The sequence below is a fragment of the Melanotaenia boesemani genome, chromosome 4 (assembly GCF_017639745.1).
Source record: "Melanotaenia boesemani isolate fMelBoe1 chromosome 4, fMelBoe1.pri, whole genome shotgun sequence".
Taxonomy (NCBI): domain Eukaryota; kingdom Metazoa; phylum Chordata; class Actinopteri; order Atheriniformes; family Melanotaeniidae; genus Melanotaenia; species Melanotaenia boesemani.
This window is the reverse complement of record NC_055685.1, coordinates 19,527,191-19,544,825: the sequence shown is the minus strand read 5'-3', so window position 1 is coordinate 19,544,825 and position 17,635 is coordinate 19,527,191. Positions and strand designations below refer to the sequence as shown.

Below are 17,635 nucleotides of genomic sequence, written 5' to 3'. Positions count from 1 at the left end.
AACATAAAGTAATTCAAACAACATTTTGGAAGCATCTGTATACTGAAAGTAACTCAAGTGTAAAAAACAAGACAAAAGGATATATATACATATTATTGTTGTTTATTAGAGTCAAATACTCAAAACGCTTACAAGGAACAACTTTGTTTGGCTGTGGTTCTAAGCAAGTGACTGTATGTGTGTGAATTTGCACTAGAGTGTGTATCTGGGTGACAGTGAATTTGGGTATAGCTGAGTTACAGAGTGAGCTAAGGGCTGAAAACATTTTTAATCATACAGACAGCATATACTGTACTTCTCTAATTTCTGTTCAAAGAGAGAACACCTTTCCCCTGAAACTATAGGGGTTCACTAAACACAACAATACTGTTTAACATTGAAAAATACAGTATGCTGGCCAGATACCAAACAATTAAACAATGTCAGGTCGGACTATGCTTGTGTGACTAAGTAGTTTGGAGACACTTTGTGTGTGTGTGTGTGTCCCCAGGGACACATGCAGATTTATCTGTTGCACCTGAAAAACCAGCACCCATCAAACTTTGGGTATATTCACTAAACAGAAAGAAAGTTTAACTCTCTGGTATGCTGCCCAAATACTGTCAATATCTAGGATTAGGTTGAGCATAATAAACAGAACTAAAATATACACGTGTAGATTTTTTGAAAAAATACAACTTTACGATAACGATAGTTATGAATGAGTGTGAGTGAGGCAACAGTCACAACAACTAAAAGCTGATGTCTAGGGGTGTGTGTATACGTTTGCTGGTCAACTCAACAGAAGGAGTTAGTATCAAACTCACACAAAGTCCCACTCAAAATCCATAAGCTTCCTCAAGAGAGTGCACACGTGCGGATTCAGGGATGTCACTTTCTTCTGGACCATTTTCCCACTTTTCTTGCTTGTCACTTTACCATGTCGTGCCTTTGTCCCTCTCTCTGGGTTGATTCCTACACAGCTTCTACGAGACATGGCAAAGTGAAACAAAAAGAAAAAAATGATTAAATTGTGTTCTACATCATCATAAAGCAAATGCATAACATTAATCTTGTTAAAATTAATATTTTTCCTACTGCAGAATTTTTTGATTAGCTACCAACTTACTTTGAGATTAAGCTGAGAGGGACCTTAGTGTACAGCAATACACAAATAGCAATCAGGTTTATATTTAGAGCACAGTTCATTTGCAGGGTAATTCAAAGTGATTTATAAATACAAAAAACAACAAAAAAACAAGAAGGCAGATAAAATCATAACAAAAAACAAAGTACTTATCAAATAAATTAAAAGACAAAAAATACAAATAATATACTTCCAGTTGTGGTGTGCATAACTAAATAGAACCGTTTTCAACCTGGATTTAAACATAGTCAGAGCTCGGGCCTGTCTCACATCTTCTGAAAGACTGTTTCAGATGTTAGTAGCATGAAGCTGGAGGGCAGCCTCATAATGTTCAGTCCTGACTCTGGGTACCACCAGGATCCACCTCCCTGACGTTCTCAGAGCAGAACATGGTTCATACAGCTTTAAAATGTTAGAGATGCACCCTGTAGGGCTGTCAATGAATATTCTAAATTCAAATATATATTCGGATATTAATAAAAACCTGAGATTCGAACGTGAAAATTAATGTTCGAATATTAAATAAACTGTGTGAAAAAACTGAGTGGGGAAAAAAACGAAGAAAAAGATCAAAATGAAACAGGGGCTGCATTGCAAGTGGGTGAACTACATGACGGCGAGTCACTGAATATGACTGAATATTTAGTCTTACATTAGGCCTACATTTGTGACACTTGTTTGATTATAGGCCGACTGTTTCAAGTTCCATGTTTATTACAGCTTGCTCGCATTGCTAACAGATTGCATTCTAATTTTAATTTGTCGGGACCTTTAACTGCTTGCACAGGTGAGGGAGATGTTGGGGCGGTTGAATTGTAGCTCATTCCTTGGCATTGTTAAAGATTTTATTTCATTTTTATTGAAATTAAAAAAATGCTTATTCAAGTAGTTATTTCTTGTATTAGTTTGTCCTCCTGTTAGCATAATGCTCAATTGGATTTTCGAATATGTTCAAATTATGTGCTAATTTTAGAGCAATTTTGACAGCCCCAGTACCATGGTGCTAGGCCATAAAGAGACTTGTACACAAGCAGAGCCATTTTCAAGTCTATTCTCTGAACAACAGAAAGCCAGTGGAGAGACCTGAGCACTGGGCTAATATGGTCATATTTCTAGTCAGGATGCAAGCAACAGCATTCTGGATGTACTGCAGCTGTCTTAAAATAGTCTAGAAAATCCAAAGAGCAGGCCATTACAGTAATCTACCCTGCATAACACACAATGTCGCTCTTCAAAAATTAGTGAAATTGGCTGCACTGTGAGGGAGCTCCCAAAAGGACCAGCGTAATCGACAGACTACCCCGTTTAAACTATGTAAATAATGTGATAACCGTGAAACAAGAAACGGGGAAGTTAAATACACGAGAGAAATCTACGCCAGAGACCGGACATAAAGTGAGTTAACTGAGAGACTTGAGTGGAAACTGCGTGTTAGCATTAGCAGTTATAACTAATACCGACTCAAGCTAATAGCAACAAGTGAAGCGAAACATCGGACCATGGCCGACTACGAAGTCATTTTACAAGAACTAAGAGAATTCCGACAAGAAAATAAAGAGCAACTTGGAGGAATCAAAGAAGAGTTGGCCAAGGTGAACGAAAGATTAGAAGAAGCGGAGGAGAGGATTACAAAAGCAGAAGAGAGAATTCAGAACACGGAAGAAGCTGTTTCCGTACTTGTACAGCTGCACGCAACCTTCGATGAGAAGATTATGGATATGGAGAGTCGATCTAGGCGTGAGAACATCCGAATTTACGGCGTTCCAGAGTTGTCCGAACGAGAAGCTCCATCCATGTGTGCTTTTGTTGAGACGCTACTACGCGAAGGCTTGGACCTGGACGGCGAAGGCATCAATATCGAACGAGCTCATCGCTCCCTTGGCCCCGCACCCCCGAAAGAAGCCCCGGCCCGCTCTATCGTGGTGAAGTTCCTGAGTTTCAAGATTAAGGAACAGATACTCCGTAAAGCATGGCAGAAGAAGGGGTTCACCTGGAACGGTAAACAGATAACGTTGGATAATGACTACCCTCCCCTTATTCTGAAGAAACGAAGAGAATACGCAGAGGTGCGCAAAGTCTTAAAAGAAAACCAGATAGCGTTTCAAACACTCTTCCCGGCGAGGCTTAAAGTGAAATACTCGGATGGGGACAAAACTTACGCCACCGCGGCCGAAGCGACTGAAGATATGTCTAGAAGAGGCTACAGCGTCAAGATCATCAAACACCCCGAAACGATCCTGGAGCGACTCAAACAACAAACCTGGACGAGAGTGACCAGAAGAGGTGCCGGCAGCGCGGTGAACCCGGGAAATGACCCAGGCTACAAAGAAAAGCTCCGTGCATTCAGAAGAACTGCAGCTGAAGCTACAGGAAATTAAGGTCTTACTCCACTTGTTTTTAGAGGCTCACTTGTTTTATACTATAGACGTTTCTCTGAATATAAACAGGTAAAATATGGTCCTGAGGGATTTTTTTTTCTCCCCCAAGTGAAGCCCTAGCCATTAAGGGCCCCCCCCTTCATTGTACTGATGTGGACGCTGCCCCTGGAGGCTTCGCAGGGTCTATCTAAAAGACCCCAGCCTTGGAAGTTCTCATTTTTCAAGTTTATATATAGTCATTTTTTTCTGTTAGGTTCTACATTTGTTCTGTGTTCAGTGTTCATTGTGGAGAGTGAGGCACAAATCAAGCAGCAAAAAGTCCTATATAAATGTCTGTTGATTCAGTGAAATTGGTAACAGTTAATATTAACGGTTTGCATAACCCAGTTAAAAGATGGAAAACCCTATCTAAACTCAAAAGAGATAAAGTACAAATTGCCATGATCCAAGAAACACATCTTTCAGATGAAGAGCACTCAAAGTTGAACAAGCTTGGTTTTAAGCATGTGTTTTATTCATCCCACAGCTCAGGGAGGCGTAGAGGAGTGGCAATATTGATAGCTGGATCACTAACTTATGAACATTTATCCAAATGTGTAGACAAAGAGGGGCGATTTATAATGATCACAGGCAACCTTGAGGGTTCTCTTATAACCATACTAAATGTTTATGTTCCTCCTGGCAGCAACTGGTCCACTTATAAACAAATACTAGAAATGATGACGACTAAAAGTCAAGGAACCTTAATATGCGGTGGGGATTTCAATGTTACACTAGATGCAAGAGTAGATTCTTCTAATGGGAAAGGTGACTTAAGAAATATAGGGAAAAGGATGACCCACTTCATGGAGGAAACAGGTCTATTTGATGTGTGGAGAGATAGTAATGCAACCAAAAGAGAATACACCCATTATTCCCATGCTCATAACGTATACTCCCGTTTAGATTATTTTTTTATGTTCAAAAATGACCTGTTTAAAATTCAGAAATGTGAAATCGGACCATGTACAATCTCTGACCATAACCCTGTTTATGTGCAAGTTTCCCTTATGAAAAATAAGAGATCCACTCTTTGGAGGTTGAACACAAACATCTTAAATTATTCGCCTGTGAAAGAAAACTTAGCAGTGGCTATCAGGGAATATTTTGAACACAATGATAATGATGAAGTTAACCCAGGAATCCTCTGGGATGCATTTAAGGCTGTAATCAGAGGTAAAATAATTAGTATTTCTTCCCACCAAAAAAAAGCTGCTGCTCGCAAAACTGTGAATTTAGAGGAAAAATTGTTGAAACTTGAACGAGAACATTCCAAACATATGAAAGAAGAGACTAAATCTGAAATAAAACAACTGAAAAGAGAAATAGATGACATTAACACATTGGATGTACAAAAAAAACTAATTTTTACTAAACAACTACATTATGACTCTGGAGGGAAATCTCTTAAATTACTTTCCTATAAATTAAGGAAACAACAAGCAGAAAGAACCATTCACAAAATTAAGAACCCTTTGAACAATAATGTTGAAAATGAGCATGATAAAATTAAACAGTGCTTCCAAAATTATTATCGAAACCTTTACTCTCAGACTTATATAGACAACGACCGAGACATAGACGCATTTCTCCTGCAGCTAAATTTACCGACATTGACAGATGAGCAAAACGATAAGCTCACTTCACCAATAACCAAAGAAGAAATCCATGTAGCAATTAAAAGATTGAAGAAAGGAAAGATGGCAGGAACAGATGGATTTAGCCCAGAGTGGTACAAAACAATGGAGAATTATCTGACCCCTTCCTTGCTGAAGACATTTAATTGGGTGATGGAAAAAAAAAGTGGTCCCTGCCTCGTGGAGTGAAGCAATAATTTCTGTCATTCCAAAAGAAGGTAGGGACAGACTGGAATGTCACAACTATCGCCCAATCAGTGTCCTGAATATTGATTACAAATTATTTACGTCTATTATATCAAGAAGAATGGAGGCCATCTTACCATTACTGATCCATAATGACCAGACCGGATTCATTAAACAGAGGCAGACACAAGACAGTATAAGGAGGGTCCTTCATATAATGCAATATGCTACACGGGAAAAACAAGAGACCTTGATGATGAGTTTGGATGCAGAAAAGGCGTTTGACTCTGTGAGGTGGTCTTTCTTATTTAAAGTACTAAAGAAATTTGGCTTCAATGACTCTATGATAGAGGTTATTGCAGGATTATACACCAAACCAGTGGCCAGAATTAAGATTAATGGGGACCTCACTGGGCCGTTCACCCCAGAAAGAGGTGTGAGACAAGGATGCAATTTATCAGCTCTCCTTTTCGTTTTATATATTGAACCACTAAGTCAATGGATCAGGCAGAGACAAGATATTTCAGGGGTAACTATTGCTGGGAAGGAACAGAAATTGGCCTTATTTGCTGATGATTTATTACTAACCATATCTAACCCAACTCAGACCCTACCAAAAATTATACAGCTGCTGGAGGATTACGGTTCTTTTTCAGGTTACAAAATCAATGTGAATAAAACCCAAGTACTACCTCTAAATTATGAACCCTCTCCAAATATAAGAGACCACTACAATTGGAAATGGGATGCAGACTCTATTAAATATTTGGGAGTTCTACTGCATAAAGACTTTACAAAGATGTACGATGTTAATTATGGACCATTAAATCTGAAAATCAAATCTGACATAGAGAGGTGGAAGGCCCTGCCCTTCTTAGATCTGCACTCCCGAGTTGTGTCTATTAGAATGAACATCCTTCCCCAGCTGTTATACCTATTTCAGTGTTTGCCATCTCCTATTCCCCAAAAACAATTCTCAGAATGGAATAAAACTTTTTCAAGATTTATATGGAAAGATAGTAAACCCAGAGTGAAATTCAAAACCCTACAAATAAAGAAGGAACGGGGTGGTGCAAGCCTCCCCTGCTTACGAGAATATTACTATGCTGCCCAACTGAGGCCACTGGTCTGTATGTGCTCCCCAGTCTACAAGGCTGGATGGAAGGATATTGAAGGGGAACTATTTAAAGATACACCACTTGCTGCCCTGATGGCGGATGCCAAATTGCAATCTGAGGTCAACTTTCCAACTGAATCCATAACCCACACAACTTTAATGGCTTGGCAGGAAGTAACCAAACTATTGAACTTAGAGATGGAATCTAAAGTCCTCCGTTGGTGTGCATATGACTCAGATTTCACCCCTAACAGACATGATCACCGCTTCAAAGCATGGATCTCTAAGGGATTGTTTGACTATAATTCATTTGTCCACAAGGGTGCTTTCCAAACATTTGAAGCTCTTAAACATAAACACGACCTAGACTCTCATGATTTCTTTAGATACCTGCAGATTAGACACTACTTTAATCACAACATTAAGATACTCCCATCCAACCAAGGACTAATACCAACATTTATTTTATTAACAAAATTGATGTCCCCTTCAAAAATTGTTTCTAAATTATATAACAACATGTTGCAAAATAAACAGGACAACACATATTATGTGAAAGAAAAATGGGAGAGAGAAGGAAATTTCACAATAACTGGAGATGACTGGGAATACATTTGTAAAATTCAATGGATGTCCACTGGGTCAAATACTTGGCGTGAATTCTGCTGGAAAAATATCATTAGATTTTTTATCACACCAGCCCAAAAGAAATACCGGGGATTGGGAGATACCTGTTGGAGGTGTGGTTCTGAGAGGGCAAATCATTTTCATGTTTTCTGGAGCTGCTCCACTGTTCAAAAATACTGGTTGGAGATTCATCAGCATGTACAGAATGTATTTTCTATTGTCTTCCCCTTTTCTTTTGAGACGTTATACCTCTGTAATATAGATGGACTCAACAGCAGTGACAAAAAACTGCTCTACATACTACTAGCAGCAAGCAAAAAGGCCATCACCCGAAAGTGGCTCAAACCTGAACAACCAACAAGTGAAGACTGGATAAACATTACTCAAGAAATTTTTAAAATGGAGAAAGTGTCATCTCGGTTGAAACTACTGATGGACTCATTCTATAAAACCTGGTCAAAATGGACAGAATATGTCAAACCAACAAGATCAGACTTTATATAAAGTTGTGACGTTGCCATAGAGAGAATACTAACAACGATATGATGTGAATTAGAATAGTGCCTCCTCATGCCAATTGTTCCTGTTTGTAAACTTTTATTTACTTGTTTTTCTTTTTTTTATATATTTAAAAAAAAAAAAAAACTGTGAGAGAAGTGGATCTGTTTTCAAATTGTAGATTGCATTTCTTCAATAAAAAGTAAATATTAAAAAAAAAAAAAAAATTAGTGAAATTGTTTAAACACTCCGGCAATATGCAGCACTCCGCTCTGAAAACGGCTGGCGGTGGATAAGTTAAGCTCTTGAGAGAGTATCAAGGTGAATGATAACACTTTCTCTTTGTTTCTGTGGGCCACAGAAAATGGTGTCAGCTCTGAGTTTAGCTGGAGAAAATTGTTCAGCATCCACGAAGTTGAAGTTAGCTTCCGATTGCCAGCCTCCGATTCGCCATATCCGTAAAGGGCAATTCCACTGAATTTTGGAGACTCAGCCTGCTTTACACCTGGTCCTATTGATAAACTGCAATACTTAAACTATTCAAACCTGGACTTAAATGTTCTACACAGTATGGAGTTCAGAGTCTCTGATTTGTGAAATCTTTATTCTATTTGTGAAAATGCAAATTAGCCTAATTTCTTTTTATTTTCCTGTGTAGATAATTTGAGTCCAGATTTGAAGAGTCTAAGTGTTGTAGTTTTTTAGCAGGAGCAGGTCTGATGTGGTCTAGATGCAGGAAAATAAAAATAAACAAGGCTAATTTGCACTTTCACAAATTGTGATTTAACTGTGTTTTAATGAATCTATGTGCTGTGTAGAAGATTTAAGTCCAGATTTGAAGAGACTATGTTTTGTAGTTTTTCAACAGGACCAGGTCTAATGTGATCTAGATGCAGGAAAATAAATGGAAATTAGGATAATTTGCATTTTCACAAATAGAATAAAGATTTCACAAATCAGAGACTATTTTTATGAATTTATGTTCTGTGTAGATAATTTGAGTCCAGATTTGAATAGTTAAAAGTATTGAAGTTTTTCAATTGGACTAGATTTTAAGTGGGCTGAGTCTCCAAAATTCTGTGGAATAGCCCTTTACGGATATGGCGAATCGTAGGCAGCGAATGGGCTGATTGCACAGCTCCACCACTTCCTGAACTTGTGTGAGCTCCTTTGTTTCCTGCCTTTCATTATTGGATGACCTGATTAATCCAGGTGTGTCTGAACACAGTAAATGGCCAGACACACCTGGATTAATCAGGTCATCCAATAATGAAAGGCAGGAAACAAAGGAGCTTACATAAGTTCAGGAGTAGTGGGGGACTTCTTTTATTGGTGCACAGAGCCAATCGGAAGCTAACTTCAGCCTCATTTAGCATCCACACACTGATCTGTTCAAGGCAGTAACAGAGTTATCTACAGATTCATGTTCACCTGCTGCCAGTGACACGTAGAGCCGAGTGTCATCTGAATATAGATGAATGGACAGATTACTATAAAGCCCAAACACCTGAGACGAATTACTTTATATTAAATTTAAACTTACCTCTGTATGAATTCAAGAATACAGGCTGCCTCATCCTGATACTGAAGGTTGAAATTGTAGAAGCATGTGAAGACAACAGCAAGCCCCATCACAAATGATGCTCCTTCACAAACCACCTGACCTTCAATGCTGACCATCCAACGTTGGTCAGAAGTCAATGGATCTGGAAAACAATAAAGTATACAACAAACAGAATGTTGTGAGGAAACTCAACTAACAAGAAGTCTTTTGGATTAATAATTTTTCTTTTTTTCAGTTTATCAAAAGTTATTGTTGGCCAAGACGATGCCATCTCCTGGACATTTTATTTATTGTCACAAATTTATTTTCATAAAAACCCTAAATTCATCATGGATCTAGGTTCATCTCAAAATGCACCAGATTGATGCATTTAACTTCAACATGTCCAAAAATTTTCCAACTATGCAGCATGCTCATGGACAGCCCCAGGAGGTTCAAATCATCTGGAAAACACTGGTATAGTGCAAGTATAGACACAGAACTTTGTGCTTACCTAGAAGGATCAAGTGCGGACTGTCAGGCAGAGCAAGTGATGCCTTCGCAGTTGCTGCTGTAACTGACACCTACATATCGAGACAAAAAACAATGGAGAAAGCTCATACCAGTATAATTCCACAATGTTTTAACAATGACTTACATTAACTTAAAGAAATTGTATAGAAATACATTAAGCTTCATTTATCCTATTTCGATTTCGATCACAGTTATACTCACATCTGCATGCAAGATAAGGGCATCTCTCCTCTCTTTGAAGTGCGCCATCAGTAGGTCCAGAAGGTAGGGAAATGTTGAAGTTTTTTCCAGGGAGAGGACCTTCTTCACTTCATCATTGCTGGGATTTGCCTTGAAGTATTCTATGATGATTCTGCCCTTGTCTTCAGGAAATGCCTCCATTACTCTCAGAATCTGAATGTCTGTGAGGAGCTCAAAGTGAGCACACATGCTCCTTGGCAAAAATAAGTACGGCCACTGACTTTTAATGTCCTCAAGAGGGACAGCTGGTGTAGAATTGATCATTTTGCGTTGCAGATAATAAGTTGCTTTCATCAATTTTTGTATTTCTCCCCTTTCTGCACCTGCCAAACCATCATGTGTATAGATATCTGTCATCTTCTGTCTTAGACCTTCAAGGCTTTCTTCGGTTTTCTCAGGAGGCAACTCTGGTTGCCATCTTGTGCACCCATAGCTGTCTGCCGGTCCTCGGGCTGGTGTAGCCCCTGTAGCAATCTTTGATACTCTATGTCGAGCAAGAGTGTTGTTCCTGTTCAAATGCTCCACGCGCACTTTAACCTGGCTCAGAAGTGATTCATAGCCCCCACCTATCATTGTCTTTACATCGTCCAAGGTATCAGCAAAGGATTGTGGATATTGTCTTGTAATGTTTCTGGTAATTATGAGACACTGTGCCCTTGTGGGGTTCGCTTCATATTTTCTCATATCATCCACAAGTACTCTCACAAACTGCCGTCTGTCAGATGGTGAGGGCCTCTTGCCACTTGTAATTGTTGAAAGCAACCCAGGTGGCATTTTGTTCCAGTTCACCTGGAAGGTTTCTGGCCAGTTATTTTTAACATTTGTGTGTGGAGATGCTAGAGGAGAAGACATGGGACTACTTGAGCTGGAAGGGCTTGTAACAGGTGTGGCACTTGTGGACAGCTGCCTGGGTGGGGTTTCAACACTGCTCACTGAATCTGAAAAAAAAGGAAGAGCAATAAGTTTTACACTGGTCAAGTCTATCCTTTTCATTTTTTAAATTTACATGACTAGCTTCGAGAGAATTATATTAATTAATGACCTTTTAATTTCCAGCAATCAAGGAGCTTCCTGCACTGGATGGGCCTGATGAAGTCCACCATGTCCTCCTCTTGAACATACATCAAGTCTTCTCTGCTTTCCACTCCCTGCATTCTCAGCTTTTCTACCAACAAATATATCTTTTCTTCTGGGAGACTTGGGAGTGTGGCCTGGATGATCTCCCTGATCCAAGCACTGGTATCATCACACATCATGCTGTGAATGGAACAGAGTGGTGCAATGCAATTACAGACAAGCCCAGCATACTGTATTCTGGCAAAGGGTAATAGTCTGTCAGCTCTCCCTGTTCAACACAAAAGTACTGTGCCATTGTTTTTTCTGTGCTTGACAGATAATGAACTCCTTGATCAACTAGACAGATAGATTGGCATTTTTCAGTGACAAAATATACCAGTGTGCTTTTGTGAATGACAATTAATTTTATATTACCAAAGACCAGCCCCTCATCATTTTTCTCCAGCACAACCCACATATTTTTTTTGTAAAGTGTACCTTTTACTTGAACCTCATGTGCAGAGACTGTGTTTCCTGGAAGCAAACTAAGATGGGCAACAGACTGTTTTATCTTGTCATTGTAGTCATCTACATAGAAATCTGTGCTTCTTTCAACAACTACAGATGGTGGGAACAAAGCACCAGCACTTAAGTAAGCTTGTAGAAGTTGGTGCCTTTCACTTAGAGTGGAGCACAAGTTCTTGAAATTGTGCAGTTTTCGAGCACACTGTTTAAAATATGTGTGCTTACTTTCAAAACGTAGGGTCCATAAGCGAATAAGTGGCCCAAAGCGAATAATGAGGTCTGGATAGTGCAACAAATAATGGTGCTTTGGTTTCAAAGGGTGACTGGGAAAAGTGTCTTTTCTACTGACTGTATACTCTTCAATCAGTACTTTCAAGTACGCTATCTGGCTTGTTGTGATGGTGGGTGCACATATTAGCTCAACGATTTGTCTGAGCTGCAATATGAGTTGCCACACTTCATTTTCCACTGGATTATGAATCCTGTCCCCTATCAAGACTGGCAGAAGTCTGAGCAGTGACCAATTCTGGACAGCGTGCCCACTTAACTTCTCACTTCCAGGATTAACCTCGCATGGTTTGTTATTGGCATCATTGCCAAGATATCTGAAATGATTCATGCGCTGATTTAACTGCATGTAAGTGAACTGCTTCTGTTTGACGAGATGGCTGATGTACAGTGCCAGATCATTTGCTACAATGCCTTCAAAAATGTCATGGCCTAAACAAGGAGGTAAGCCCGGATTACAAACATGAAAGTATGCAAGTTCATTAAATTTGGAATCATATTTAACACCAACATGTGAGTGTGACTCATTTGCAATCATCTGCTGAATATTATTTTTATAGGACTCCACTGTCCTGGTGGAAGACCTTGTCAATGGCATGGAAATGAATGTTTCACGATCTATTTCACAATACCTGCAAAAGTAAGTGCTCTTGCTAAAATTTTCAACAAAACCACCAATATTGTGGGAACCAAGGTTATCGCCAGCAATTGCACACAATGTGCCTTTCAGCTGCCCATCAGGGGTGGCTATGCCATTTTCTTCTAGATCTTTGATATCAGCAACAAGTGTACCAAAGACCTTTTCCTGGCCAAAGTATTTGAAATCCTGTTCTCGACATAGCAGAACTAGCTGCATTTGCTCAATATTAGACCTGTTATGAGGTGCTATATCTGCAAGAGTTGCATACACTGCAAGAACTTTATGCTTTTTTTTGCCTGAACCGAGTGGATTTGCCACTTCAAATGCATCTTGATACAATATCAAACCAAAGGCCTTATCGTCTGACTGAAACAACAGATTACCAGCCATTATGCTACCATCCCATACATCCTCCAAGATTTCTTTTGGTCTATCACAAGAATGCAGTTGCTGCTTGTGTGAATGAACTTGCTGTCTAACTGAATCACACTGAAAAAGTGTCTGGCATGTTTCTTTAAGTGGCACATACTGAACAAAGCATTCTTTACCAGATTCATTTTGACCAAGGTACAAACGCACTGGCTCAACATATCTAAACTCGTTTTTGAAAAACGTTCTTCTTTTTTTATCCGTTTTTAAAGTACCCATGTTGCAGGCCCGGAATAGATCCTCTGTTTTCAAGGCATCTATCACATTATTAACATCACTGTCAGGAACCCCTAAGGTTGCTAATTTTTCAGTCAGTTTATGAAGCAGATGAGACTGACTTATATCATGCACTGCCTGCAAATCTTCAACAATGCTCTGTATAACTGTAGATGGGAGCAAAAATTTAGCTTGAAGTTTAAGATAAAACAAAGCCAAATTCTTTAGGAAAAGTGGTTCTTCTGTGCTTTCTGGAAACACATCTGCCTGGTCTCCCTCTTCATCAGCATTAGATGGCAAAACTTCTTGCTCATCCAAGCTCCCTGTTTGCCCAGTGTTCTCCATGCATTCTGTACTTCCATGACCTCCACCTGATGCTGTTTGACTCAAAAGCTTCCTAACTCCACAGCTTTTATGTGATCTTGACATGTGTGAAGAAAAAGTGGATATCACAGTAAAAACTTTACCACAGCTTGTGAATGGACATGAAACTGGTTTACCCTCTTTAATGTGAGTCTTCAAGTGAGAAAATAAATGTGACAAACTGTCACATTTGACAGTACAGAGATCTAAATGGCAAGGCAACTGAAAATCCAAAGTGCCAGAGCATCCTTTCCTCACATGTGGTCTTTTTCTATGATCTTGGTGATCTCTGTACACATGGCCTTTTAAAGCTAACACTTTGCCAAATGTTCGATGACAATCACGAAAAGCACATTTAAATCTGATGTGGGGAGTGTTTTGATGAATTTTCATATGCCTTACAAAGGCATACTTTGTACCACACTCATGGCCGCAAAATTGACAGCTGAACATTCTGCAAACACAACCTAGAATGCTGTCTCCCAATTGATGTTACTTTGTCTTACTAATACCAATACTGGTGTTTATTTATTTATTTTTTTATTAATATGCACGGCTAAGGAAGGGCTCTACTCAGCGTCTGTCTCAAAATACAGCAGATATATGCTGACTGGAAAACTTATTTACTCGTGAATGAATTTGAGTTTATATCAAACAGCCTTCTACAGGTGCCACAATCCACAGCTGGTTATTCCTTTTTTCGTTCAGTTCCACCGAACTCATACTACTTTTTTTTCTCACCTTTCAGACTGACGTTTGATATATAATCTAAACAAGCACTGTGTTTTTACCGATTTAGTTTTTATGCACCGATGTAATGCACAACGTGTTTTCAAGATAAGACCCAGGTTGTGCTATATTTGTAATTTCACATTTGCACTGTACTCCTCTAGAAAAAGGTGCAGCTTTCAGCTAACAACTCAACTAACCGCTAGCTAATTCAAACATGTCTGTTAGCAAAATGCGTTAGCTTAAAAACTATGAACGGTAGTTGAATAATAATGACTTACCAATTTCACTAATTCGGTCCACAGCTCCCAGAAGCCGTGGGTCTGCAACTCGATGAAAAGTGAAGTAAACAAATTCGCTTCGGTTCCACAGATAAAAAATAAAAATGTTGTCCAGCTAGTAACATCCAACAGCATTGACTCTCCAACCCTCCTGCAGACAGAGTTTCTTCTGGCTTCTTCTCTCCGCTCGCAGACTGGCTGCTGCTGGCTGTGCAGGACTTAACGAGCGAGCTGTGGGATCTGGCGGTTATTCGTCTCCTAACGAAAAAAAGTAGCGCGAAGTTTAAATGTTTAACTATATTTTCTAAATTATGTTACGCCGAATACATACAACTTTTATTTCAGGATTACTCAAAGTCAATACAGTTGTGATTATTTCTGCCCAGACAAAAAAGAATGAGGAAACTTTTCTTCTTTTCAAAAATATCTGCTTGATTTTCCCAGCATGCTCAGCTGTAAACAGTAAATTACTGTATGATACAATTTTGACCGTTTGAATGCCTGAGCAATCATGATAACTCCCACAATGCATTGTTTTTTACAGCAATGTACTGTACAATCCTAATACAGCAAGTTACTGCTAGAATTTGACTGTAAATTTACATCAAAGTCTAACAGTGTAGCTATTCTTTAAGAGTAAACAATATAGGTCATATTTTCCTCCACTAGTTGCTGTTTATTTTCTGATTAAAATGTGAAGCCAAACCAAAAGATATGATTTATTGTAACAAGTCAAACACTGTAAAGTAGCTCTGATGCTGCTTTATGCTGCTTTTAAACTGTTCCAGTAATTATTCTATTTTGACTTTTTAACTTCTCTATTTATACAGACATTATGTTCACAGTTCATGAATGATGTTCAGTTTATATGCTACATGGAAAATCAGCTTCCTGCATTTTAATAAAGCATCTCTGTTTGGGTGTCAAAGTTCTTGGATCTAAGAACATCCTGCACTGGGAACATTTTTACTTCTAAAGGAGTATTCCTAAATAACAACACTGCTGTTTTTATGTCAGTACAGGATCTGAATGCTTCTTAACCTCTGGTGATCAATAAAATACTTTAATAAAGATGAACATTTATGAATGAAACATAAATAAACATTTTCTATTGTTACAATCTCTATTTGTTTTTTGTTTCAAATAATATGAAATATGTTTAAACATAAGCTATTTCTATCTGTTTTTTTTTCTTTTATATAGATTATTTCTATTTCATTAAAACATCCTGTTAAGATCTACTTGTCAGTGGAAGACTCCATGTCTTCTCACAGGATATTTATGTGGAAAACACACACACATCTGATGAGCCAAAGTAAGAAAAAAAACCTAAGGGCTTACGTGTGATTTGTTCATGCCTTATGAGGGCTACTAATGTTTCTATCTAGGCCAGATATATTTAGATCAAGATCCTAAGACACACTAATTAAACAATTTTTTTTTAAATTTACACAACAGCATTGAAATGCCCCCAGGATAAAACAGCACACACTCATGAAAGTCTGTCAAACACACAAGTGGGTTGATTGTATGTGGCATGCTCTTCTGTTTCCAGTCTCATTACTTTCTCAGCAGCCTTGGACTATCAACCTGTTTCCAGGCATGTATTCATGCATGAGAAATAAAAGTAATCATTTGGTGTGTGCAGGTGTGTGTGTGTGTGTGTGTGTGCCATCCATTGCAGAACAAGTGCAACACCAGATGTGGAAATGAATATTTTCCTGTCTGTTTTTGACCTTCATCACCCCTGACCTGCCCTTTGTCCCCTCAGACAGACAACTGGAGAATTATTTCCACCTTTAAACGTCTTAAACAGCACAAAGAAGGTGTTTGTGGGCAGATTATTCTAGGAAGTCCTTCAACACAGCTCAACATCACATTCCAGCACCAGCACAAAGCCAGGGAGGAAGTAATTAGAGGCCAAAGGTCAAGAGAGAAGAAGGAAATGAGGATACCATACAAATGTGCGCATGTCCTCTTTACTTGTCGTGGATTTATTTTCTCCTCTTCTGGCTGGTACAGATCAAAGAAAGATCCACCACTTTCTTTAGGAAGAGTTGAGGAAGATAGATGAAAACATTTTCTTATTATTTAAATAGTGCAGGATAAAGGGTCTTATTCCTCCTAGAAAAAGTATGTTTAGTTACTCTGTGTTCTCTCTTAACCCATAAGAGCCTGATGTGACATAGTCGTTACATATAGTTTCTGAGACATTTTGCTTCAATTTATGGTATAAACTTTGCTCAAAATGCAATTCTTTGCTTTGAATACAATCTGGTACTTGTCTTCTGTCCCCCAAAACATACCCAGAAGCAGAAAAACCACATTATAATATTTTTAACATATCACATGGTAATAAAGAGAAGATATCCCCCATCCCCCCAAAAAATGTTAAATTTTTTGTTACAATTTGTTAAACAGCCAAATAAAGATCTCATATTTAAAAAATTGGATTTTTCTTACCATTCTTTAATTGGTCGGGCCTTAACGGGTTAAAACCGCACAAGATTTCAGCCCCATCCGAGTACCTACTCAGGTTGTGGACACAGAGAAATAGTTAGCTAGTACACAGCCCTGTCAACATTAAACTCACTTGTGCCTTATTATCCTCATTCTTTCAGAGCTAAACTGTATTTGTCCAGGACAGGATGTTCTGTTTTGCAGTGCTGCTGTTGGCTTCAAGTACCTGCATGTGTACAAGCTTTGCTTTTGTTGTCTGTCCTTTCATTGTGAAGGACAGGTGTACGCCTTCTATTGATAGTGCAAGCCATTTTAGTATGTAGGTGGCGGGTGTAGTGGCCATACTTCTTCACATCTCTATTGACTACTGTCTTTTTTTTGGGGGGGGGGGTATGTCTTCCACAATGTAATATGAGGTTCTCTTAAATCTCTTTGTGTTTGTTCCACTTGTTGAAAATTATTTAAACAACTTTTTAGTTGTATTTCTCTTTTTTTCCACTGTTGGTTGCATAACATCTGTCCAATTCTGTTCTGTACAGTTCAGCTTTAATTGTATAACACCAATTCACAACAAAGTCATCTCAGTATTTAGTTGAAGAAAACTCTTGACTAACCCTGACACATTACAGAAATGTATGTTAATATGCAATGCCCCTTTCAAAAGTCACAGAAATTATATCACACTGTTCACGGAAGAGATAAAAAAATGTGAGACTGAAACAA

At 38.6% G+C, this 17,635-nt stretch overlaps 1 protein-coding gene across 2 annotated transcripts; it reads right to left on the bottom strand.

The window, feature by feature from the left end:
* Nucleotides 1-118: 118 nt before the first annotated feature.
* LOC121638641 lies at nucleotides 119-14,665 on the bottom strand. Of its 2 annotated transcripts, XM_041983533.1 has the most exons (6): nucleotides 14,453-14,665; nucleotides 10,968-11,182; nucleotides 9,887-10,863; nucleotides 9,666-9,735; nucleotides 9,152-9,314; nucleotides 119-965 (listed from the first exon to the last, which is right to left on the bottom strand). In XM_041983533.1, exons 2-6 carry the CDS (start codon nucleotides 11,179-11,181, stop codon nucleotides 803-805), a joined length of 1,587 nt encoding a protein of 528 aa, XP_041839467.1. In that variant the 5' UTR covers nucleotide 11,182; nucleotides 14,453-14,665; the 3' UTR covers nucleotides 119-802. The 2 variants fall into 2 exon arrangements, with proteins under 2 accessions (XP_041839467.1, XP_041839468.1); XM_041983534.1 differs by lacking the exon at nucleotides 14,453-14,665 and having other exon boundaries at nucleotides 10,968-11,227.
* Nucleotides 14,666-17,635: the final 2,970 nt, after the last annotated feature.

What these genes read in the sequence shown, in the direction of transcription:
- LOC121638641 (XM_041983533.1), bottom strand. Translation starts at nt 11,181, where the DNA reads ATGATGTGTGATGATACCAGTGCTTGGATCAGGGAGATCATCCAGGCC. An exon ending in TGATTGCTGGAAATTAAAAG is followed by an intron (nt 10,864 to 10,967) that starts GTCATTAATTAA and finishes CTTTTTTTTCAG; the next exon opens with ATTCAGTGAGCAGTGTTGAA. An exon ending in CCCTTATCTTGCATGCAGAT is followed by an intron (nt 9,736 to 9,886) that starts GTGAGTATAACT and finishes CTCGATATGTAG; the next exon opens with GTGTCAGTTACAGCAGCAAC.